The sequence below is a fragment of the Equus przewalskii genome, chromosome 9 (genome assembly GCF_037783145.1).
Source record: "Equus przewalskii isolate Varuska chromosome 9, EquPr2, whole genome shotgun sequence".
Taxonomy (NCBI): domain Eukaryota; kingdom Metazoa; phylum Chordata; class Mammalia; order Perissodactyla; family Equidae; genus Equus; species Equus przewalskii.
The window spans coordinates 13,037,182-13,062,050 of NC_091839.1; the positions used below are offsets into that span (position 1 = coordinate 13,037,182).

Consider the following 24,869-nt stretch of genomic DNA (forward strand, 5'->3'; position numbering starts at 1 on the left):
TACACCAGCTCACTTCCTCCAGTTACAATGAATCCTCCTCTGAGCCCCTGGCCCCTGCATGGGTTTCAGGGAACAATCACTGAACAGCACTGGTTACAGACGTGGCTGAAGCTTGGATTCAAATCTCAGCAAGGCCACTGCCTAGCTGTGAGACCCCGGGCCAGTCTCTGATCCTGTTTTCTCATCTTTACAACAGGGATGATACTGAGGTCACCTCATAGACCCGCTGGGATCATAATACATGTCTAGTGCTAACTGTGGTGCCTGCCACCGCTAGGCAGTCAAATGTCAGCTTCACTGTAGCTGTGAATAACTGGACAGTCTCCAAGTATACCAAGAACCCACCCTCCTTGCAGTGCTGTCTGCCTGAAATGTTCTCTTCCTCTTCCACTAGCAGATTCCTACCTTTTCTTCAAGGACTATCTCCTCTAGGAAGTCTCTGACTCCTCATCTCCCACCATGGAGGCCTGTTGCCTGCTCCAGGATCCCACTGGCCCTGCACATCCCCACTGTAGCCCTGAGGATCTGGGGCTGAGATCTGTCTGTCTCCCCAGGAGCAGAGGCCTGATATCTCTGGCCCCCAGCATCACTCAGCACACAGGAGGTAGGCCTTAGGACACCCAGGCTGAATGAATCAATGAGACACAATAGAGAGCAAGGCCATCTGTACTTGGGTTTGTCCTACCCCACTGTGTGCTTCCTGGGGCAGAGCCCGTGTTTGACTCGTTCCTGGGTCTCCAGCATCACCCAGTCTGCAGCTGAGCACCTGGGTACCTGTAGTTTTCCTTCCACATTGTCAAAAGTGAGATTACGGAAGCCCAGAGAGGTCAAGTGCCTTCTTCCACCAGGCGGAGCCAAGTCCTGGGTGCCCAGAGTCCAGGGAAGGCTAGGGCCAAGGGACAAGCAAAGACCTGAAGAGGTATGTGACAGTGCCCAGCACAGACCTGGCACACAGTTGGGGCTCAGGAAAGGTTACCTGATGTTGCTGGGCATGAAAATGATGAGAGCAAAGAGCCTTGGCAAACCCTACTTTGCAATGCAGCAGGGTAACCTGGGATAGATCATATTGCATCTCAGACCTTCAGTTTTCCCTCAGGCAGAGGAAGGTGACAAGAGAAACCTGGCGGGGCTGTTCTGAGGAGTCAGTGGGTAAGAGGTCAGGGTGGATCCTGGCACCTGGCGGGCACTGGAGAGGCTTGCCATGGAGTGGTCCCCTTTTTCCCCAGAGGTGCCCATACTTGCTGTTGCAACCAAACTTTTTTATTGTTGCTCTTCAGCTGGGTCACACGAAGGTCGTGTCCAACTGCAACAGCCCGCTCGCTTCACTGGCTCCCAGTGCCGCCTGGCACAGCTGCAGCGTGTCCTCAAGTGCCAGTGGCTGGGACGTCTCAATGATGGCGATGGTCTCCCCGAGCTCCGTGCACATGATAGTCTGCTGAGGCTCGGGGGGTGGGGGTGGGGCGGGAGGCGGTGATCTGGGTGGCTGCAGTGTCATCATTCGTGCTCGGGCATGGACCCGCTGATGCAGCCGCAGGCCCGCCATGGCACGGAACCAGCGGCCGCAGGTCCCGCAGTAGTAGGGGCTCTTATTGTAGAGACCAGTGATGGGGAGGCGGGGTGCGCGGGCGAAGGCGACTGGCCGCAGGTGCAGCCTCCGGTGCTGCTGTAGGTTGGAGCTCTGTGTGAAGCGCTTGCCACAGTCCAGGCATTGGTAGGGACGCACGCCTGTGTGGGTCAGCTGGTGGCGGCTGAGATTGGCCAGAGAAGCAAAGGTCTTGCCACACGAGTGGCACTGGAAGGGCCTCTCGCCGGTGTGTGTCCGCAGGTGGTTGCGCACGTGGACCAGCTTCTTGAAGCCCTTGCCACAAACACCACAGCGGTGCCGCCGTTCGGGGGGCCCATGGACTGCGCGCCGGTGCCGGGAAAGCCGGGAGGCTGAGGCAAAGGACTTGGCGCACTGTGGGCAGGGCAGCTGGGCTGGTGGGGGAGGGGGTGGCGGTGGGGGTGCGGGCTCTGCTGGAGTTGGGGAGGCTGTCGCCGTGGGGGGCGCCCCGCTCTTGCCGGCATGGGTGCGCCGGTGGTAGAGGAACTTGGTCATGTTGCTGAAGGTCTTGCCGCAGCGGCAGCGATGCAATGGGTTGGCAGTGTGGGCCCGCCGGTGGGCCACCAACGTGAGTTCTGTGCTGAAGCCACGGCCACAGTCCACGCAAAGGTAGCGGGCTTCACCGCGGTGCAGCCGCAGGTGCTGCTCCAGTGAGGCTGCTTTCTTGAAGACCTTGGAGCAGGTTGTACACTCGTGTGTGCCACCAACATGGGCCCGCCCGTGAGCCAGCAGCCGGTTTGCTGAGCTGAAGCTGCGCTGGCACTGGCTGCAGTGAAAGGGATGGGCTGCTGATGCTGGGCCCCGGGATGCGCGCCGGTGTCGCCGGCGTGCCCCTGCTGAGGTCCAGTGTTGAGGACAATCCCCACAGCTCTGGGCCCGGCTGGCTGTGGACTTGTTGCCTCCCATAGCATCACTACCACCCTCTGCCACTGCCTCCTCGTCCTCTGTCTCTTCATCATCTTCATCATCCTCTTCATCTTCTTCTTCCTCCTCTAGCCCATTGCACTCTTCCTTCTCTAGGGAGTCAAAGTGGGTGCCTTGATGCTCCAAGAACTCCTCAGGGGTGGCACAGAGGGTAGAGCACTCAGGACACTCATAGGGCTCCATCCTGACTTCCAGTGGAGAGGCAGGTGGGGGTGGCGGTGTTGGGGGAGGCAGAGGCAGTGGCACTGGTGGTTCGGCTGCTGCAGCAGAAAGGTGCTGGGCCTTGCGATGAGCCACCCACAGCTCAGGCGAGGGGAAGAGCTCCTGACAGTCCCCACACTGGTACTGGATCTGGCTTGCAGATTCCCGGAGGTGGGCATCCTGGTGGGCCAGGAGCTCGCTGGGGGAAAGGATGAGCTGGCTGCACTCACCGCACTGGAAAGGCCCATCCTCAGTGCCTGGCATTAGCTCTGGATCCAGGCCGGCGTCCTGGGTGGCCAGTGCCTCCTCCTCTGTGACAGTGGGCACATGCTGCTCTTGGTGTGAGAGGACTTCCTCCAGTGTATTGTAGAGGCTGCCACACTCAGAACACATGAACTGGTGGTGCTGGAAGAAGAGGGATGAGGCAAGGGCTTCCCCAGGTGTCATCTCAGTCACCTCTGTTGACATCTCTGTGATCTCCCCTAACACTGGTGTTGACATCTCCATTGCCCCTGGCGACATCTGTGTTGGTATCTCAGCCACCTCAGCTACCACCTCTGCCATTGTGGGGAAGGCAGTGCCTGGAGAAAGAAGAGGGAGCTGGTGAGACACCAGGAACCCAAGGGGAGGAGGGATGTCTCAGGAGTTCCCCTGCCCATCCTGTCACTCACCAGCCTCTATGAATCAAGGAGTCTGGATCCAATGTTTATGCCTCAGTCTTCAATGAGTCTGAGACTCAGAAGCTGACATGTGCCCCATGGTGGCCAGGCATCTGCAGGAGAGAGACAGCCCTCCTCAGTGTGGCCTCTCACGCTGCCCTCTTTACCCAGAGGACCAGTCACACCCTTTCCAAGAACACAGGTCTTTTTGGGCCTCTTGGCCTTTGCCTGTGCAGTTTCCTCTCTGCAAGGCACCTTTTCTCCTTCTACATGTACACATAGAGATGCAGCAAAGCAAAGTGTCTAAGAGAACAGGCCCTGCGATCAGACTGCCCTTGGCTTGAATATAAGCTCTACCACTTTGTCGGAGACTGTTTTCTCACTTGTGAAATGGGGCTAAAAGAAGTACTGACCACAAAGTCCATCTCTGGTACTCGATAAAGGTTAGACAAAACCATTACTTGTAGTTCTTCAGAAATGCTGTTTTGGACCCTGAGTTTTTGATGTCGCTATTCCTTCAGCCAAGAAAGCTCTCTCCTCTTCTTCTCTAGCAAACTCCTATCCAGCATTTCCTTTGTGACAACAAGTCTACATCCTCAGGGTGGCGGCCACTCCCTCCTCCTCAGGGTTTCTATAGTATCCTGTGCCACCTCTACCATAGCAAATATCATGAACTTGGGACAGAGTCTCTGTTCCTCTCTGGACTGAATTCGCAGGCAGGGGCGGCTCTGATTCATTGCAGGGTCATCCACAAAATCACCAACCAGAGGCAGGGGTTTTAACTTTTGAACTTCCCTCTATGTGCCCTATTTCCCCTTCTACATGTGTGGGCTCAACCCAACCCAGGCCCCTTCACACAGCAGGGGCTCAAAGTCCCCTCAGCAAATGACTGCCCCTCACAGGCCTAGGAGGTAATTTTGTGAATGCAACCCCCACCGTCTCCATCTCAGTGCCAGAGGGCAGGTGGAGTTCAGCTTAAAGCCTGGCACACAAAAGTTGCTCATATTAAGCTCCCAGAGGGCAGGGATTTTAGTCTGCTCATCACTGATGTATTTCCATTGCCAAAAACAATGCTTAACACACAATAGGCACTCAGTAGATATTCAGTGAATGAATAATGCTCCCTCCAGGAAATGAGGCCCTGAGAGTTTAACTGTCCCTGTGCACATTCCACTTCTCCCAACAGACCAACTCTCCTATTAGACTGTGAATCCCCACAATAACACAGCCCAGCACAGGGCCCTGTTTTCAGCTGGTGTCCAATAAATGCTCCTTAAATAAATGATTCACTAAAAGCGCAAGAGCTAAACTTTCCTTAATTACCTATTCCAACTTTCTCACTAACTTTTGAGTTGCCAGGGTCCTGTACCCATCAGACATTCAAGAAACGATCTTCCTAGAAGTAGTCAACCAGGGGCCTGAGCGCTCAGTTTTTCCTTGTTTACAGTCCCACTCCAGAGAACTTCCCTGGGGTGAGGCCCAGTGCCTGGTGTAAGGTTTACACCAAGTAGGCACCCAGTACATGTCCTTTTAGAAGGTAGCCTGAGAGACCTAAAATTTGTACTTTCCTCACCTACATTCCCCGCTTCCCAATCCTGGATTGTGAATCACTGGGGGGAGGGATGGGGGCTTTTCATACAGGAGATCAGTAAGTCCTTCCAAGAAAGAACACACTAGGGTCAACCTTCCCGCTACACATCCCATTTCTCCGACCAGAGTTATCAACGCCGCAGCCTGAGAGCTCCTCGCAAGGGGCAGGGGCCCGGTGACCTCAAGGGTAGGGTCCTGCACACTGCGTGAGCTCAATCAATGCTCCAGGGCACACAGGAAGGAGCGCTCTCCTTCCACTCCGCGCCGCTCCCGCCCTAGCGAAGGCCCCAAAGCTCTTCGACCCACAGTGTCCCCTTCGTTCTCCCTGCGCCCTCTCCGTAAGCCCAGCGCTCTCTTCCCCGGCCCGCCCCGCGGCGCCCTCACCCGTCTCTCTTGCCTCCTGCAGCCCCCGCCGCTCTTGACACAGACCCTCTCCTCCAGGCGTGCGGGACCCCTCACTATCCACGCCTCCCATTGGGCGGCGCCCTTACAGTGACGGCCAATCAGAACCTAGAGCGGAGCGCACGCGCCCTTGCGCCTGCGTGTTGGCGCTCAGGCGGGGCTCCGCGAGTTTCTCCACGCACACAACTGTGCCCTGTGGGCGGGGCTCCGGGCTCCGAGAAGCGCCTGCGCAGTTCTCCCGGGCCACTCCTACACCAAAAATCTCCAAGTTAAGACTAGTGGGCATCGTTAGAAAGCGAGGAGGGCCTAAGGAGTGGACTGGGCTGCGGGAGACCTTGACAGAGGTGCGTTTCATAGCTGAAGAGATAAGCATTTCCGAGAACCTTCCGAAAGGCTATGAAGCCAGACGCACTTGAGATACTTCCCCTCTCCGTGCCTCACTTTTATTCCCGTGTCAAATGGGCTTAATCACATCCACCTCAAAGGCTGCTGAGGGGATTGGATCAAATCAAACACGTAAAAGTCCTCAGCACAGGGCCTAATACACCGTGAGTGCTCACTATAACCCATCTAACATTGACATAGTCCTTCATAGTTTGTAGAAAGTGCTTTCCCTTCCCTCCCACTCTTCGGTTGATTTAACGATATTCGTTTATTGGGCTCCTACTGTGTGTCCAGTCCAGGACTGGCTTCAGTCGGTGACAATTGCCATCAGAGAGAGGAAGGCCCTCTTCTGAGGTCACTGCTGCCGTCCAAGCAGAGCCAGTGCTGAGCCAGTGCCAGGCGGGACCCAGGTCTCCCGCCTCCACCAAGGGGTGATAATTCCGGGGGTGGGAACAAGTCCAGGGAGGGGACCTATCTCAAGGCAGGTGTGCAGGCCGTGATCTTGAGTCACCTAAGTGGGGGGCAGGGTAGCCGCCACGCCCAAGGCCTCACGGCTGGTGGGGGGAGGGGGACGCTCAGACAATCAACATCTACAGCGAAGCGCCAGAGTAAAACTGGTAGGTGCAGGTTAGACAAGGGGTATTGGGAGGCCCTGTGACCTTGGAGGGCAGAGATTGGAAGGGTTATGGTGGCGCTGTTCAAGATTCTGGTTAGGGGGTGTCTGACTGTAATGGGAGGGTTGTGATGGACGCCATCAGGAAAAGCACAGTCAGGGATGGAGGGGCCTTTTGCAGTCAGGAAGGAGGTATTAGTTCTAACATAAGATGGGAGAGTCCTGGTCTTGATCAGGGGAAGGAACTTAAAGATGGTGGGTTTCTGTTGGATGAGGGGGTATTCTAATCGGGATCATGAGATGGATGGCACAGTTGGGATGTAGGTTCCTGGTTGCCATTAGGAGTAAGGGGCAGTCTAATGGGTCCAAGTGTCGATCATAAGGGGCCTGGGCGCAACTCGAAGCCAAGACAGTCGTGACTGTGGTCCCTTGCCCTGGACAGCTGGGGGCAGTGGTAATGTGGGTGTCTCGGTCGTGATTAGGAGGGGGTTGTATTCCATGAGACGAGTAATTCCAATAGGTCGTGACGTGGGGCAACAATAACCCGGTGGCTTAAGTCATGGGCGGGCAGAAGCAACCCTGTCACTCAGCAGATACCAGATCCAGTCCAGACACGGCACCACTCTCGCTCTGCGCAGGCGCAGCACGGGCCGGTCCGGACGCTACGGTTGGGGGCGGGCCTGGGGGCGGGGCTTAGAAGCCTCACTCTGCGCTTGCGCCTAAGGGGCGTGGCGGTCGCACCTGCGTGAGTTGGGGGAAGGAGGAGGGGCGAGGTGACGCAGGCGTAATAATAGAGAAGGTGCCAGAAAGATCCAAAACAAGTGGCTGCGGCCGTCGCCCAGGAGTCATCGGACGCCGGAATCCGGTGAGGATCCCGAGAGCGCTAAAGGCGGCCGGTAGCGGGTAGACAGAACCACCTGGGTTCTGGGGAGAGGGCGGTACCGCCCTTCCAGGGCGCGGGGCTCGGTTCGGGCAGTACCACCTGCGTGGAGCGAAGGGCTGCTGTGGTCGCTCCCACTTGCAGGGGCACAGGGTCACTTTCGGACGGTACCACTTGGATGGAGCCGTGGGACTGATAGGACGGTACCACTGGCTGGAGCGAAGGGGCACGTCCGGACAATACTACCCCGACTCAAAGGGCAGTCGGCAGGGTGCTCCTGGGTGGGCCTCCTGGCTCGGTTGGACCGAATCGCTTGGTTGGGTTCGGAGGCTGGTTCGGAACATACCACCTGGGGAGGGGCGTTCGGGCTCGGCCGCCCGACTGTTTTGAGGAGGAGCGGGGTCTGGCGTCTCGACCTGTTACTAGGGGACCTGGGGTGATACCATTCCCTTCCGGGGCAGGGGGAGGCTGAGGCGGCGGGGGTGTGAGGGTGGCCGTGCCCGGCGGGACGAAGCAGGGTACACGCACAGGCGGGGTTGGGGTCCGGGCGTCCGCCTCCCTGACCACTGCCCCCTCCTCGCTGTCTAGGTTCTAGGCCCTGGTTTTGAACTTGTTCTGCCCCCTCCCCCGGGTATGGCGCTGTCTGGGTCGACCCCGGCCTCGAGCTGGGAGGAGGATGAGTGCCTGGACTACTACGGGATGCTGTCCCTTCACCGTATGTTTGAAGTGGTGGGCGGGCAGCTGACCGAGTGCGAGCTGGAGCTGCTGGCCTTCCTGCTGGACGAAGCTCCCGGCGCCGCTGGTGGCCTGGCCCGCGCCCGCAGCGGCTTGGAGCTGCTCCTGGAACTAGAACGCCGCGGGCAATGCGACGAGAGCAACCTGCGGCTGCTGGGGCAACTGCTGCGCGTGCTGGCCCGCCACGACTTGCTGCCGCACCTGGCGCGTAATCGGCGTCGGCCAGGTATGGTTGAATGGGAGGATGACAGACTTCGGTAGGGAGAGGGCCTTGTTCTCGCTGGTCCCCCGTGATGCCTTGATATGGATAGCGCCATATCAGGAAGCCTATGTCCCGTCCCACTCCACCCTCCTGGAGTATCAATGAAGGATACAAGAGGGAGGGGGCATGGCTTTGGGAGGGGTGAACTTGGGAAATTTGGCCACATCAGTCATGATGTTTGTGGCCACCGTTTATGGAGGGCTTATTTCATGCCAGGCAAAGTGTAAGCCCTTCGTACGAGCCATCACTTTATGTCTTCCTGGTAATCCCATGAGGAAGTCTTGTTAGTGTCCCCACTGAACAGGGAAAACAACAGGTTCAGAGAAGTTAAGCAGCTTGCCTACATTTAAGAACTGGATCCTATGTGCTGGGCAGAGGCAATACAAGGTGATGGGACTGGCAAAGTGTTTCTTCTCCCATGAAGCTGACATTTAGTGGGAGAATCAGACATTAAGACAGATAATAGAAAGAGTAAAACTAATAGAGTAAGGGGTGCTTCAAAGTGAAAGGAGGTCTCTTTAGATTAGGTGACCACTTAAGATCTTTCTGAGAAGGTGACATTTGAACTGAGGCTGCACTGCTGCTGTGCGTAGATCTCAGGAGAAAATTCCAGGCAGAGGGAAAGACAAGCTTTCAAACCCTGAGGCAGGATTGAGTTTGGCGTCATCAGGGGCCAATGTGGCAGGAGCAGAGGGGGACCTAAATAAGGACAGAGAGGTAGGTGAGAAGCCGCATCATACAGGGGCTTATGGATAACACAGCTAGAAAATGTGGGAGCCAGGATTCATATCTGGCTGGTTTGTCTCTGGAGTTGATGCCCTTAATCTTTGTGAGAGAAGGTTTCCTGGAGGATAGTAGTTCTGAGCAGGTCAGGAGCTGGGAGGGTTTAAGGCACAGGAGCCCTGTGTGTGCATAGGCCTCGAGCTGTTGAGCCCTTGGCTGGGTTACTAGAGGTGCAGTGGCTAGTTTGGGATGGGGGATTGTGAACTTCTCCTGCCCAGAGTAAGCCCATGAGATTCGGATAACCAGGAGAAGGACAGCATGAGAGAAGAACTGACAGCAGTTTTGGAAAAAAATGTCTGAGGGTCAGGCTCTGGAAGAGATTTGGGGAGCCTGCCCAGAGGCCTGCTTTCTCCTTGGGGCCTCAGGGAGAGCTGGGGGCAATTGATGGGGAACAACATTGCAGGGATCCTGACCATGACTCAGCTTACAGAATAACCCTGGCAGTTGGAGCTGCTGTTGACATGGGTTGGGAGGCCTCTATCACTGGAGGCTTCACACAAGGAGGTGTTTGAGAGGGGTGGGTATCTGGGCTCTGACCTCTGGGGGACTCAGGCTCCCTGTGGGGCAGGCATTCACCTTGGGATAGGAATTTGCAGCTGGGCCTGGGAGGAACTGGAGGCTGTGAATACTTTTTTCTTTTCTTTTCTCCAACAGTGTCTCCAGAACGCTACAATTATGGTACCTCCAGCTCTTCTTCAAAGAGGACAGAGGGTAGCTGCCGTCGCCGTCGGCAGTCAAGTAGTTCTTCAAATGCTCAGCAGGGTCAGTGGGAGACAGGTGAGCCCACCTGGGTGGCCATGACGGCAGTGTCCCTCACTTCCTTCTGAACCCTCCTGGACCTCCCCCATCAAGGAAGGGGCTCAAGCAGTCATTCTGTTTCATTTTCGCTCTGTGTATGTGTTTATTATTGTTGCAGAAACTGGTGTCTAGAAGCAACATATGGAATTGTTTCTTGTGGTTTTGTATTTCAGCTAAATGGCGTCACATCATGGATATCACATGGATGTCTTTGTTGGATGTGTTTTTGAGATTTATTCATGTTGAGTACCTCTAATTAGTTTCTTTTAATTACTGTGCCCATTAATTTATCCAGTCTTCCCCTCCCCCATTTTTTAGTTTTTCAAACATACAGAGAAGTTGAAAGATTAGTACAGTGAGCATGCTTGTATCTTTCATTTCAATTCGGTAATTTTAACATTTTGCCACTTTTGCTTTATGTGTGTGTATATATAATTCTGGGATTTTTGTTGAACTCTTTGAAAGTGAATTACGGCCATCAGGACACTTTGCCCCTAAATCAGCAAGCATTTGCTGAGAATGAGGAGATTTTCTTATCCACTTCAAGACCCTTATCATACCGAGGAAAGTGAATAGAATTCACTGGTATCCTAACTGTCCGTTTTCGGATCTCTCCAAGGTTGTCTCCACTTTCAGGAGCCACTCATAGTTGAGTTGCTCTGCATTCAGTTATGGCTCCTTAACCTCTTACTGAAGAACTGAACCTCCTCTCTCACAACATACCTTTTTTTTTTCCCCCATGACATTGACTTATTGACCCTACCAGGCCAATAGTTTTGTAGAATGTCCTGATTGTTTCCAGAAGTGTCTGACTGTTTCCTGATGGTGCCATTTAACTTGTTCTCTGGCCCCTGTAGTTCCTGTGAAGTGGGAATTGGGTCTGGAGGCTTGCTTAGATTCAGGTGCATGTCTTTGGCAAGAAGGCTCTTTGGATGATGCTGTGTGCTTCACACTGGAGCACATCAGGAGGTGTAAGGTCTGGTTTTCCTATTGTGAGAGGGCAAGTTGAATCACTTGGCTAGGGTGGTGTCTGCCATATTTGTCCTTTGTAAAGGGACATTTTTTTCTCTTATGGTTAGTAAACAATCTGTGGGATGACACTTTGGCACATCCTGTTCCCCAGCAGCATCCCCAGTGGGTCTAGCATCCATTGGTGATCCCTGCCTGAACCAGTTATTACACTGGTGTTTGCAAAGTGGTGATTTTCTAATTCTTGCATTTTTCTGCGTTTATTAGCTGGCATTCTTTCAAGAGGAGTTTTGCTTTCTCTGTCTCGCGCTCTCCCTCTCTGGAGAAGGCAGGGAGTATCACTGTAGACTCATGTATTCTTGTTTATTTACTGTGTTCTAATCAATTAGTTACTATTCCTGGTGTTGAAATTGCCTAGCTCCTGTGTTATTTGACATGTCTCCATCAGTCTTTGGCGCTTCCTGCTTTGTGGCACTGCAAGGTGTCCTGGGCTCACTTGTGCTTTCCCTTTCCCAGCCGTGGAGTCAGCTGTTTCCAGAAGCCTGGTTTCTTTTAGAAGTAGTGGTATTTAGAGACCAAGATCTGGGTGCTGAGTGTGCTCATTGTTTCTAGGCTCTTTCAGAGAAGAGAGCTAGAAACTGTGTTTAAGTAAAAGTTTATATTAATATTTTCAACTTAAAGTTAGCATTACAAGGCCTTTTTCTCTTACACTGAAAATCTTGGTGTTTGTTTTTTTTTCAAAGATTTTATTTTTCCTTTTTCTCCCCAAAGCCCCCTGGTACATAGTTGTATATTTTTAGTTGTGGGTGCCTGTAGTTGTGGCATGTGGGATGCTGCCTCAGCGTGGTTTGATGAGGAGTGCCATGTTGGCACCCAACATCCAAACTGGTGAAACCCTGGGCTGCTGAAGCGGAGCGTGCAAACTTAACCACTTGCCCACAGGGTTGTCTCCAAAATCTTGGTTCTTAGTAACATTGAGATATGGATTTCCTTGCTTTATTTTACAATAATAAAATAGGTTTAAAATTATAATGTCAGTGCCACTGTGGACTGTGTTCGCTGAATGTAACATAAGATTTATTTGTGGTTCTAATTGTTCTCAGAGTGTCTTAGAGTATAGTCAGAATGTCGTTCTAAGTTACTTGAAAGAATTCTTTTCTGGGGCTGACCTGGTGGCATAGCAGTCAAGTTTGCGCACTCCGCTTCGGTGGCTCAGGGTTCGCCAGTTCGGATCCCAGGGGCAGACCTGTGCACTGCTTATCAAGCCATGCTGCAGTGGTGACCCACATATAAAATTGAGGAAGATGGGCACAAATGTTAGCTCAGGGCTGATCTTCCTCAAAAAAAAAAAATTCTTTTCTTCTCCTGTTCGTGTTATCAATTATTATATACAGTCAGGTTCATTTTTCCTGTTTGTAGTTAATTTTGTGGTTTGTTTTTGTCTCAGATTTTTTGAGTATTTGAAAGTTATGTGATTCAAAAGGCAAAACTAAAGTATATAAAAAAGATGTTCTTAGAAGTGTCATTTCCACTGTTTTCGATCCATCTTGTCAATAGGTAATCAATTTCATTCATTTCTAGTCTATGTTTACAGTGTCTCATTTCACAAGAATAGCAAATACATAGATATTCTTGTTTCTCCTTCTTTATTATGCAAACTGTAGACGCTTGTTAGCACCTTGCTCTGTTTCCTGGAAATTACTCTGTAGTCTTCTTGCCAGATGTTGACATTGTTTTCAGGTTTAGATGGGTATAAACTGTGAGCAGTGGTTGCCATGCTTGTCTCCTGGTGTGAGCATGCAGGGCTTTCTCTAGGGTCATGCCTGGCAGTAGGCCTGCTGGGTGGTGGGGCATGCTCGTCTGTCCTTCTATATGATGCTAGATTGTACTCCTTATTTTAGGGTCAGGGCCACTGAGGCCCTGGAAGCAGAGAGGCTCAACTAGGGTCTCACGGTGTGGAGAGCAGCCTCAGGCTCTTCCCTGGGCACCCAGTCTTGATGCTCCACCTGTCATCCTGGTCCTCACCTGCCCTGTTTTTCTCTCCTCAGGCTCCCCACCGACCAAGCGACAGCGCCGGAGTCGGGGCCGGCCCAGTGGTGGTGCTAGACGGCGGCAGAGAGGGGCCTCAGCCACCCCCCAGCAGCAGCAGGAGCCAGCCAGGCCCGCTTCAGAAGGCAAAGTGACCTGTGGTAGGTGTCTGTGGGCCTTGGGGAATGCATGTACAGTGCCCATGGCAGGCAGCAGAGCAGAGGGTAGGAAAAATGAGTCCTCGTCTGGAGTGTGACACCTGGCGGGTGGGCAGTGGCTCTCATGTATCCATTCAGCACAGTGGAATCCTTGTCCTTTCTATTGCCATCTTGCTTGTCTACATCCTGCCCATAGTTGAAAGATCATGTCACATGCCACCTCCTCCAGGGAGCCTTCCCTTACAATTTCCTGCCCCCAATTTTTGTTTGTTTATTCAGCAAACATTTGCAAGGATTTACTTATTTAATTATTCCTTCTGCGGTGGTGGAATAATGCAGGGGTAAAAATCAAGGATCCTGTTATAGGCTGCCCAATTCACATCCTGGCCATGGCACTCTGACCTTCGACAGGTGACTGAACCCCTGTGTGCCTCAGTTCTATAAAGTGAGGTTGATAGCGGTACCTTCCAGTTAAGGTTGTTGAAAGAGAAAATGAGGTAACCCATGTAACACGCTTGGAACAGTGCATGGCCCGGGCCACGGACCGGTTTGCTCTTCTCACTGTTACTGTGCCATGTGCTTAGGGCAGGAACAGCAGTGAGGTACCTGTCCTTGTGGAGGTGACCTTCTCTAGGGTGATAGAGCAGTGAAACCAAAACTTGATTTAGACAGTCAGTGCCATGAAGAGTGGGTAGAGGAGCTTGGCAGAGGCCGAGCAGCTGGGCCTGGCAGGCCTTGGAGCAGATGGGAGTTTGGATTTTATTCCACGCATCAGATGCTGTCCAGGGGTTTGAAACAGGGGAGTGAGGTGATCTGATAACCCGTTTGTATGGAAATCTGACCCCATCTGGAAAATCAGTTAAAAAATGAGGTACGATTTGTAAAGTGCTTAGAATGTCCCCGAGCTTATAGCATATGCTCTGTCAGGCGCGTGTTAAGTGAATTGAAGTGGAAGCAGGGAAGTGAATGGAGAGGCCATGCAGTCCAACAGGGAGGAGAGGGCAGAGGTCCTGCCTAGGGTAGTTGAGCAGGGAGTGGACTAAGGAAATAAACAATTTGGACGTAGGTATGCTGGGCCTGCAGACAGGTTGGGTTGGATGAGTTGGGGGCTCTGCTGTAGAGACTCATGCTCAGACCTTGCCTTCAAGAAATTCCACCTGGTCCTAGGGGAGGACACTGGCATAGGTGGGCATGCTCACTCTCTCTCACCCTCCGCCCCCATACTCCTTCCTCTGAGATCACCAAGCATGGGGACACAGAGGGGATCAGCCTTAAGATGCTCAGGCTGCAGTGGGAGGGTAGTGGAATTATAGGCAGGAAGATTGAGGTTGCAGCAGCTTTGCATTCCCCAGGAGACCTCCGCCGAAGGGTGCTTCCTCTCAGCATCTGCAGAGCCTTCTCCAGCCTGCAAAGCACTCACACCTGCCTCCTCCCGGTGCCCCGTGTTTTGGTCCTCCAGGCTGAGGGCGTCGGGTCCACTCCATAGATGAGGCTGTAGATACCACCTTCAGGAGGAGCAGACCAATAGAGCCAGCCTGTGTCCTCAGACAGCCCCTGGCTTGAGGGGCTGGCTGCCCTGGGTGGCGATTCTCCCTGCAGTCAGGCGAGGCGTAATTACCAGAGCCACCAGGCTGGCTGGGCTGTGGAAGGAGTCCCTGCCTCCTTAGGGAGTAGGCCCAGCTGAGGCTAGGGAGGGGTTTGCCAGTGGAGACTTCAGGTCTCTTCCCTGAGGGCGGGGAGGTTGTTAATCAGGGTGTGGCCGGCTCTTGCTTGGGGGGATGGGTGAGCAGGTCTGACTGCTGACTCACCAGGCTGGGTGGGGCTGGAGTGAGCGAGCCTCTCCCCAGTAGGGCCCTGGTTTTCCCCTTTGAAAATGGAGATGGCTTACCTTTAATGAGGCCCAGTCTCAGGGGTGGAAGGAGGCCCTTCCAGACCTGAGTGAGGAGAGGCCTGCCATTCTTGCCCCCTCTTCACCTGTGACAACTGTGGGGTTGACCCCCAGTTAGCTGCCTTCCCCTGAGGGACAGAACCAGACTAAACTCCTCAGGGCCCAAGAGTATGAGGAAGGGGGCAGGGGGATCCTGGACTTGGACACATGACCTCTGAGTTTCTGTGTCCCTCTTGGCCATCCACTGGGCACTGTGTTGGGCGGCTACTCACCTGATCTTGTTTTCTGAAGACAGCCATTGGGGTAGGGGTGACGTACCCCATTGTGCAGAGTGGCAAAGGCGGGGCTGGGCTAAAACCTGGGTTTGTTTGCTGGTTATTCTGTATGTATTTACAGAGTGCTTACTACATGCTTGACACAGTGGGGCTGGAAGGCCCTTGTCCTCATGCATCTTGTGTTCTAGTAGGAGGAGAAAGCCAAGAGACAGAAACTTCAGATGTCAGCTGTGAAGAGAAACGAAGTAGGGCAAGGGAGTAGAGAGTGATAGAAGTAGTTTTAGATGTATTTTCAAGATAGAGTGGTCTAGGAAGTCCCCTCAGAAGAGAGAGTGTGTGTGTGTGGATGGCTGAGGAAGAGTGTTCCGGATAGAGGGGACAGCAGGAGCCAAGGCCTGAGTGGGAGCGTGCCATTGGTGGTGAAGGGATGGTGAGGATGCTGGCAAGGCTGGAGCAGAGGGAGCGAGGGGGAGGCTGCTGGGAGGTGAGGGCAGGACAGGTGACCTGGGGCCCATCCTGCACAGCCCTGTGAGCCACGGGCCAGGGCTTTGCATTTTTTCAAATGATGGAAAGCAATCCGAGGATTTGAATGACAGGATGAGCTTTGCTTTTTTCCCCTACTGTATTCTGTGGAGAAGATACAGAAGTAGACAGACAAGTGTAATGAACCCCGGCTCCCCATCACCCAGCCTCAGCAGTGGTCGGTTTGTGGCTGACTTTGGTTCATCACCATATTGTTTTGGAGTCAGTTCCAGGTGTCCTGTTACTTCATGTGTGGATTTTTCACTGTGTACCTCAAGATAAGAATTCCTAAAAAATAAATTATCACACCAAAAAAGTTAACAGTAATTCTTTGCTATCCACCGTCTAATCAGTGCTCAATTTCAAATTCTTCTAAATATTGGTTCTCTCAGGTCTCTCCTAATCTGTGGGATTCCATGCCATCTCTCTTTTCTTTCTTTCCCCACCTTGTATTGTGTTTGTTGAAGGTAGTTGTCCTGTAGCCTAGCGTTTCCCAGGGACTGGATTTTGCCAGTTCATCCTGTGGTGGGGTCGATTGAACCGGTTCCCCTGTCTATATTTCTTGAAAATTGGTAGTTGGGTCTGGTGAGGCTGGATCAGATTCGGGTTTGGTGTTTTGGTTTTTTCAAGCTCAGTTTCTGGGTAGTATCCTGGTCTTCCACCAGGAAGCAGGCAGTGGCTCCATATCTTTCTGAAATTGGCAGCGGCTTCTCGTTGCCTCCATCCCTTAGTTCAATAGAAGCTGAGAAACTTTACATTTGACATAATGGCTCTGGCTGCGTCTTAGGGAAGAGACTGGAGCAAGGGAGGGGTCCCGCTGTTGTCCAGAAGAAGGTGGTGCTGGCCCTGGTGTGGCAGTGCAGGGCAAGGGTCTTTCCCTTGGAGTACACTGGCTGCCTCTCTCCACCATGTGCCATAGGAGCACAGGTTCTCTTTGTCCCCAGTCCCCCTTACTAGGAACTCCTGGACAGGAGATCTGAAGGGAGAATCAACCTTGGTCCCCAGCCATACCTGGCACGGGTTCTGGTGTGCAGGTCTGCTCACCTGACGCAGGGCCTGTCCCTCATACCTTTCCTGGTCCCCACTGGGAAACCTTTTCCATTTCTCTCTCTGTCTCATTTTACCCCGAAAGAGAGACCACTGGTGGAGTGTGGGGTTGGGGGACAAAAGGGCACTGGGGCCCACCTGAGTGCAGGAAGCAGGAGCAGCTCTCCTCTCTAGGAAGGCATAGCCCCACCCCCTGCCCTGGGGGCAGGGAGCATTACTCCCAGCTGCTCAGCTGGAGAGGGACTCTTGACAAATGCTTGGTGTTCCTGGCAAGAGGAAACAGTTCAGCCATCCCTGGCTCAGGTCACATGGGTACTGGGTACTTTTCCCACTTCACCCTTCACTGTCACACCTGGGCCAGTCTATCTGCTTCTCTGTCTATTGCTTCCATCCTGGACCAGCCACCTTCAGCCTTCCCCGATTGCTGCCCTGGCCCTGTTCCTGAGCACCTTGAAGCTTCTGCTGAGCAGTGGGAGTCCTCTCAGTGTCAGGTCCTATCCTTCCTGCTGCACTCGGAGGATGCGTTATGTGCCTGGTGCTCGTTTCAGCTCTTTACCTGCATCTAGCCATGTAATTCTCACAGTGGCCCCCACGAGAGCAGCTGCGGGGGTGAGCCTTGTTTTATGGAGGAGGCCCCTGAGGGGAGGTCATCTCAAGAAGCACCAGACTCCCTGCCAGGGTGTGGTTGGCCCTGCCCGGCCCTACCCCTCCAATTGTCCCCTTATGTCCTCTCCTTGTCTGGTCTAGCCACACCAGCCACGCACCCCCCCGCCCCAGCCCATGAAGGCCACAAGTTCATTTTCTGACTCTGGACTTCCATGCGCGCCATTCTCTCTTCTGGGGGTGTGCCGCTCTTCCCTTCTCCCTGTTTTTCTATCTCTTGACCTACTTGTCCTCCTTCACAGTTCACTTCCAATGTCGTTTCCTGGAGAGGTCCTCTCTGATTGTTTCAATCTAAATTATAACTTGCTCTCTGTAATTTTCTCTCCTGGCCCTTGGGATGTCTTTTAATTATAGATTTCTGTATATGGTTGTGTGAGAGGCAGCAAACAGCATGGGGGTAGTTAAGAGTTTGGGTTCTGGAGCCAAGGGCCTTGGCTGGAATTTCACCTCTGCCACTTCCTGCCTATGTGGCCTTGGGCAGATGACTCATCCTCTGTGCCTCAATTTTCCCATCTGCAAGAAGGGGCTAATAGCTCTGCCTTATAAGGTGGCTGGGATGATCAAAAGGGTCAGTAGATGTGAAGTGTGTGCCAGCCTGCAGTAAGTGCTATGTAAGTGTCACCTATGTTTAGTAGATTATTTTGGTAAGGAGTAAAGGAGAGATTGCGTTTAACGCATGGATTCAGAGCCAGACATGGAGTGGTGGCTGAGATAATGCACGTTGTCGTCTGTTCCCCAGTGGAGCCTCGCTGTCCTCTTCCTCTGTGTGCTGTCCTCTTGTGTTCTGGATCAGAGGTTGGACTGTGGTCAGGTGAAGGATTTCCTCATCTGTGAATGGGGATGATGAAATTACTCTGAGGATTCGGGGGGCTAGGATAGGGAAGGCACTTGGGTAGGCCTGGCCCATGAGAAGAGCTCCCTGGCTGGAGGTTACATGTCTGCCACTCCCACTTACGGCGGGGCACTCGTGTCACCCCAGCATTCCTGGCACTTAGTAAATCTGTTGAGTGAAAGAAGGAACAGGACACACACGAGTCCACCCTGGTCCTGCCCCCACCCCCATGTCGGGCGGCACACGCTCTGGGTGAATAGACAGTTTTCACCACAGGTCCAGTGGCAATCTGTGCTGAGGAGAATGGTGATCTGGGCAGGGATTCACCTGGGCGGGTTGTGGGGTCCCATGATCTGGGCCTTGAAGGGTGAGTGGGGGCATTCTGGGCAGAGGAGGTGGGCACATCATTTTGTGTATGAGTAAGGCTTGTGCTGGGAGCATTTCCTTTGTGACTGGAGGGCAGGGTGTTGAAGGATATAGCTGGGCCTGAAGGAGGAGGTTAGCTCAGGGCCCAGGCGAGAGAGGGCAGGTCCTGGGCAGGGGCCGTGGGGTAGAGAGGTGGGTGTCGAAATCACAGTTCCTGTTTTGGGGTGCCTTCTCTATGATAGGCCCTGGGTCAAGACCTTTGTGAGTTGCCTCATTTAATCCTCATGACCCCACTGTGCAGCAGGGACCTCTTGTTTGTCTGTTTATGTTTTTCAGATGGGGAAACTGAGGCTCAGAGAGGTGAGGTCACATGCCCAAGGCCCCACAGCTAGAGAGTGGCAGAGCTGGGACTCGCCTCAAGGTCTGTCGGACTCCGCCACCTGGCTCTGTGCCTCTGCCCCTAAGCAACCTCGTGTGGCCTTGGACAGGTGCTGCTCCCCCCAGTCCCCTCCTCCCTGGCCCACTCTGATTGGGGGCTTGTCAGAACCTCAGGAGTCAAGGATGTGGATCCAGAGGTCTTTTCTGGTCCTTTGGATGGAGTGAGCTGGGCCTGAGTGCTGTGGGAAGTCCTGGGGGCTGATGCCCGGCTGGTTCCCCTAGGCCTTGAGCAGAGAGGGTGAGGTTCCTTTTGAGGCAGAAGGAGGAAGGGTTTGGGGTTTGGGGTGGGAGGAGGAAGTGGGTGGCACTGAGAAGTCATCTAGGGGAGCAAGAACCTGCCTTCTACTTTCTGCTCTGCTGCTGACACGGTCTGTGAAAGGTGAAGGGAGTCTGGGGCATGACACTTCCCCTCCCAGAGCTTCAGTTTCCTCATCTGTCAATGGGCTGAACATGGCTCCAGCCCTACAAGGCTGATCCTGCTGAATCCCCAAGGGTAAAGCCTTTGGCATGCCAGAGCTGTTGGCAGCTGCCATTCTTGGAGCAGCTGTTGGGCACCACATACAGTGCTAGCCAGTTCCTTTCTATCTCTTTAATCCTTTTTTTTAAAAGATTGGCACCTGAGCTGACATCTGTTGCCAGTCTTTCCTTTTTCTTCTCCCCAAAGCCCCTCAGTACATAGTTGTATATTCTTGTTGTGAGTGCCTCTGGTTGTGCTTTGTGGGACACCGCCTCAGCACGGCTTGATGAGCGGTGCCATGTCCATGGCCAGGATCTGAACCGGCGAAACCCTGGGCTGCCAAAGTGGAGTGTGTGAACTGTGTGTGAACTCAACCACTTGGCCACGGGGCTGGCTTCTTAAACCTCTTAACAGCCCTTCACAGTAGGGATTGTACCCTGGTTTAGGCAGGAACCTGGGCTCAGAGAGGTGGTAGTTTGTCCCAGGTCACACAGCTAGTGCCTGAAGGCGCCTGGGTTAGAATTGGCTTCATTGAACCAAAGCTGCCCTCTGGGGCGTGGGAAGTTCAGTGACCTCTGTTGGGCATGGCCGCTGCCTGGCCGTGTGACCTTGGGCAAGTCACTTTACTTCTCTTGGCCTCCATTTCCTCATCTATAAATTGGGGGTGGTTATGGGGCCTGCCTCACAGGGTCATTTGCAGATTAAATGAGTTCATCTGAATCTAGTGCTTGTCATTTCCAGTTTATAGCTGTCCTCAGGACGGCCTGTGTTGTGTGTGGAGAGGAGGTTGTTAGTAGTCCAATTCATAGGTGGGAAGTCAGTAATCCCACAAGGAGGTGATGTGCCTGGGGAGATGTTTACAGGGAAAGACTCAGAAGTCCTGTATCCTGTCCCCTGTGCAGAGCTGCCACCTCATTCGGGCAGATGTGGGCAGGGTTGTAAGTGACAGAAACCCAACTCACACTGGCTTAAGCAAAAAGGGGATTGATCATAGTTGAAAATCCAGGTGCTCTGGGCCTCATGCGATGAACTCAAGAGTCTTTTCCTCTCCATCGTTGGCCCTGTGTAGGCATCGTTTTCTCCCCTCGTGGTGGCAGAATGGCTCCCAGCAGCTCCAGGCTTACAGCCCACCATCTTAGCAACCTCTGTGGAAAGAGCACCTGCTTCCCAGTAGAGCCAGCCCAGTTCCAGCCTTGAGTCTCCTGGGCTGCTGCTTGCTTTGGTGGGGACTGGGGATGTGGTTGGCTTGCATGAATCTCGCTGTTTGAGAGCGGGAGTGGGGTGAGGCTGGTTGCCTAAAGGCAAGTCCATTCATTCATGCATTTGTTCATTCACAAGTACATATTGAGCACCTCCTGTGTGCACTGGGCTATGCAAGTGAGCAAAACAGACCAACCTCCCTCCCTTCAGGGAGCTCACACTGCAGAGAGACAGTGATGAGCGTGACAGCTGGGAAAGCGTAGAGTAAGTTAGGTGAGAAGTGCCTTGGGAAGAAATGGAGCAGGGAATGGGGAACTGGGAATGCTGGGCCCCGACAGGGGTAAAGTTTTAAATAGGGAGGTCAGGGTAGGCCTCCTTGGGAAGGTGGCATCTGAGCAAAGACCTGAAGGAAGTGAGGCAGCAAGTCCTGTGGAGACTGGGGACAGAGCCTGCCCAGCTGAAGGAGAGGCAGGGCTGGGTGGAACCTGCCTGGTGGGGGCGGAGCAGCAAGGAGGTCGTGAGGCTGGAGTGGGGCACGTGAGGGGAAGAGGAGGGGGTCACAAGGTCAGGAGGTAACAAGGCCAGATCACACGGAAGGAAGCCATGTGAGGGTGTCACCATGCTTGGGTGTGGCTACCAGAAGGGGGAAGGATGTGGGGCAGGTGCAGTGCAACCCATGGGGCAGTGGGAGGAGCCTGTGGAGGAGGCTCGAGGGAGGGAGGGTGGCTGGTCCCCCTGCTCAGTGTGTCCAGTGTTGGCCCCACCCTGACAAGTCCCTCCTTTTCCGCAGACATCCGGCTCAGGGTGCGAGCAGAGTACTGCGAACATGGACCTGCCTTGGAGCAGGGCGTGGCTTCCCGGAGGCCCCAGGCGCTGGCACGGCAGCTGGACGTGTTTGGGCAGGCCACAGCAGTGCTGCGCTCTCGGGACCTGGGCTCTGTGGTGTGTGACATCAAGTTCTCGGAGCTCTCCTATCTGGACGCCTTCTGGGGTGACTACCTGAGTGGTGCCCTGCTGCAGGCCCTTCGGGGTGTGTTCCTGACTGAGGCCCTTCGTGAGGCCGTGGGCCGGGAGGCTGTCCGCCTGCTGGTCAGTGTGGACGAGGCCGACTATGAGGCTGGCCGGCGCCGCCTGCTGCTGATGGAGGAGGAGGGAGCACGGCGCCCAACCGAGGCTTCCTGATCCTGGATCTGGCAGGAGTGACCCCATGTCCTAGCCTCTGGGCCACCTTCTCCCCTGGAGGATGACCATCTCTGCCCCTAGAGGACTGTCACGCCAGTAACTCGGAAGACTGCGATAGACGGCCAGGCCCACCGACAGCCTGCCCCTTTGACAGCCCCTCCCACAGGATGTGGACTCTGAGGCCTAAACCACTTCCAGCTGAGTTTCCTTCCTACCCACCCCCCATCTCCACCCCCAGGTGTGACCCCTTAGCTTCAGGAGGCCAGGGTCTCAGGCATGCAGATCCCAAAGGGAGGGAGGCATAGCCACACACTCACCAAAGGCCCCCTGCACATCGTGTCCCCAACCCTGGGCTGTGTGTGCACATGCGTGCGCGTGCACACACCCACCCACACTGCTCCTCTGAGATCTCCCCTGGGCTCCTGCCCTGCTCCACACACTTCTTTGGCCTAAGGGCTTCTTTCTCAGGATCTCTGATTTTACCGCCCCCAACCCTGGGCTTCAGCCACACTGGGCGCTGGAGCTGGGGTGCACACGGGGCCTGCTCACCTTGCCCACACATTTCTACAGCCGGCCAGGACTCTACCCAGCTTCCACACACTGACCTGGCTCTCCACCTCTTCCTGCTACCCAGAGCTGGATGCAGACTTGCACATGGACCTGCCCCTGGAGTATCACACGTGTTGCAGCAGCATCAGACTAAGTGTGGTGTTGCCTGTGGAGCCAGGACCGGAAACCAACTGCCTTCTCAGAAAGGGAAGGCAAAGGCTTGGGCTGATAGGAAAGACCTTTTACAAATGACGCCAATAAAGCTGCCCTGGAAGGGGTATAGGTGGGCATTAAGGTTCCTTAGGACTCTTTCTTTATGGGTGGAGGAAGGAGCTGGTGAGAGCCTGGGCCCAGTACCAATCCTAGAGTTCCTGGCCCAGTATCGGGCTGGAGGGTGGGCAGGATTCTGGGTCGTCATGTCAGCTGTTAACACAGGCTTGCTCTCCTCTCTGGGCCTCAGTTTCCTTATCTATCAAAGGAGGAAGTACTGCCTTGGAATCATGAACTCTCCCAGCTCCATTTGTATATGCTTTGTTACTGTGTATGTTCTTGGGAGTGCCATTATTTTAACTAGTTCTGTGAGGTGGGCTAGCTGTCTGCAAGGCTGAGAGAGCCCAAAGGTTTGGAACCACTTGGATCAGCAGCCAGGGTTCTCTGCCTAGAACCGCTCTGCAGGGGGCTCCCCACTGCACACTGAACAGTCACCACCTCTTAAATCTGGATCTCCATTCTTCCTCCTCCTGAGGCCAAACACTGCCCTGTGGCTATAGCTGAGGTTGTGGCCTCTGGCTTGCTCCCCACCCTTTGTTTAAGGGCTTAGAACTCAAGTTTCTTAGACAATACCTGGGTTTTCCTTCCTGAGGGGAAGGGAACCAGGGCTGGGGAGTTGGCAGTGGGTTGGGCAGGGATTCACAACTGCTGGTCTTTCTCGGGGAAGGGATGCATCTGCCCACACCTGGGAACCTCTCCTGAACGCCTGACCTGTGTTGATGTCTAGGGATAGGGTAGCAAGTCTAGGAGTTGTCCAGTAAAAACCTGATCTGGCTAGTTGGTGTATGACCCCGGACTCTCCCTTTACCCTCTCTCAGAGGCAGCTAAGGACTGCTGGGCAGCCATTCAAGATCTATTTAATACTTAGACGCCCCGCGTAAAGTAGGCATTTACCCCTATCTTTGACAGGAAATGGACTTAGAGAGGGGAGGTGACTTGCCTAGGGGATAGAAAAGCTGCACTGAGATGGAGAGCAGCCCCCCTCTGGTGGGCGAAGTTAGGTTGGGGAGGGAGATGTGGGCTTCCAACGTCTTTCTCCTTCCTCCCAGCTGGGAGGCTCTCCTTGGCCTGGGTGGCAGCAACTTTCTTCTTATGATCTTCCCAGATTTGGGACTCTGTACTCGGGTTTACGGTGATGCTTAGGGGTGAGAGAGCTGCTGTTTTTCCTCCATTCGGCAGCGAATTCCAAGATTTGTCTCCCGCTCAGGCCCTAGTAGCTGTCTCTCCACCCTGGTTGAGTAATAAGCCCCGCCCCTTTGGGCAGGGTTCAGGCCTCCGCCCTGGTCAGCCCCAAGCCATTCTCTAGGCTCCTCCGGCTCTGCTCTTTCCAACCAGGATCCGCCTCTCGCGCTGGCATGTGCGTGTGCGTGCTGGAAGTGAGGGAGGCTAACCTCGAAGCCCGGGAGCCGGCGCAGGCGCAGTGCGTGCCAGCAGTCTGGTGGCGGGAACCTTGAGGCAACGTCTCACGCCTCCAGAGCTTCCGTGAACCATGTGCTGTGGGGCTCTCCTGGGCTTGTCGCAGCCTGCGCGGGCGCCTGGAGTGACGGACAGACCCCTGAGGCCCAAAAGTGGGTCAGACCAAGCCATGAGGACAGCCTAGGGAAGTCAAAGAACTTCCGAAGTCGAGAAACAGGATTCTGTGGGGCAGGGCATGACAGGCTGAGACCAAGGGAAGTAGGAGCCTCAGAGGAGGCGGGCCGTGGTTTCAGGGAAGAGGGGAGCCTGGGGCTGGCTCTTGAAGGATGAGTAGGAGTTCAGCAGAATGACAGAGAGGGCATTCCAGGCAGAGAGAAGAGCCCTCGAGAAGGCCTTAGGGAACAAGACTGAATGGAATGTGGAGAGACAGATGGACAGAGTCTAAGGTAAGTGGCAATGCAGAGCCAGCCACCCCCTCACTGGGTCAGCAGTCACGTGCTACCACATGCTGGCAGACAGGGGCCCTGATAATTACAGCATAAGCTGGTGACAGGAGGCAGGCCCCGTGTGCTGGGACCCAGCAGCACGTGTTCCACGAGGCCTCCCGAGTGCCAGGCCTGGGGCTGGCCTCTGCTGGGGACCCTGAGAGGACTCTAGCCCGGGTGCTGGCTCTGGAGAGCTCCTGTGCTGGTGGTGAGCCAGACTGGGACACCATGGGTCACAGCCCAGAGTGGTCAGTGACTGAACAGGCAGGCAAGGCTGGAGGAGCCCAGAG

General features: G+C 54.3%; 2 protein-coding genes across 5 annotated transcripts; one reads left to right on the top strand and one right to left on the bottom strand.

Annotated features, from left to right (window-relative positions):
* Positions 1-648: 648 nt before the first annotated feature.
* Positions 649-5,552, bottom strand: ZNF526 (zinc finger protein 526). Of its 3 annotated transcripts, none has more exons than XM_070557971.1 (3): positions 5,362-5,552; positions 3,400-3,500; positions 649-3,309 (listed from the first exon to the last, which is right to left on the bottom strand). In XM_070557971.1, exon 3 carries the CDS (start codon positions 3,290-3,292, stop codon positions 1,283-1,285), a length of 2,010 nt encoding a protein of 669 aa, XP_070414072.1. In that variant the 5' UTR covers positions 3,293-3,309; positions 3,400-3,500; positions 5,362-5,552; the 3' UTR covers positions 649-1,282. The 3 variants fall into 3 exon arrangements, with proteins under 3 accessions (XP_070414072.1, XP_070414073.1, XP_070414071.1); XM_070557972.1 differs by having other exon boundaries at positions 5,375-5,453; XM_070557970.1 differs by lacking the exon at positions 3,400-3,500 and having other exon boundaries at positions 5,362-5,466.
* DEDD2 (death effector domain containing 2) lies at positions 5,534-22,698 on the top strand. Of its 2 annotated transcripts, none has more exons than XM_070557993.1 (5): positions 5,534-5,723; positions 7,845-8,217; positions 9,691-9,813; positions 12,852-12,992; positions 21,468-22,698. In XM_070557993.1, exons 2-5 carry the CDS (start codon positions 7,890-7,892, stop codon positions 21,857-21,859), a joined length of 984 nt encoding a protein of 327 aa, XP_070414094.1. In that variant the 5' UTR covers positions 5,534-5,723; positions 7,845-7,889; the 3' UTR covers positions 21,860-22,698. The 2 variants fall into 2 exon arrangements, with proteins under 2 accessions (XP_070414094.1, XP_008530243.1); XM_008532021.2 differs by having other exon boundaries at positions 5,552-7,241.
* Positions 22,699-24,869: the final 2,171 nt, after the last annotated feature.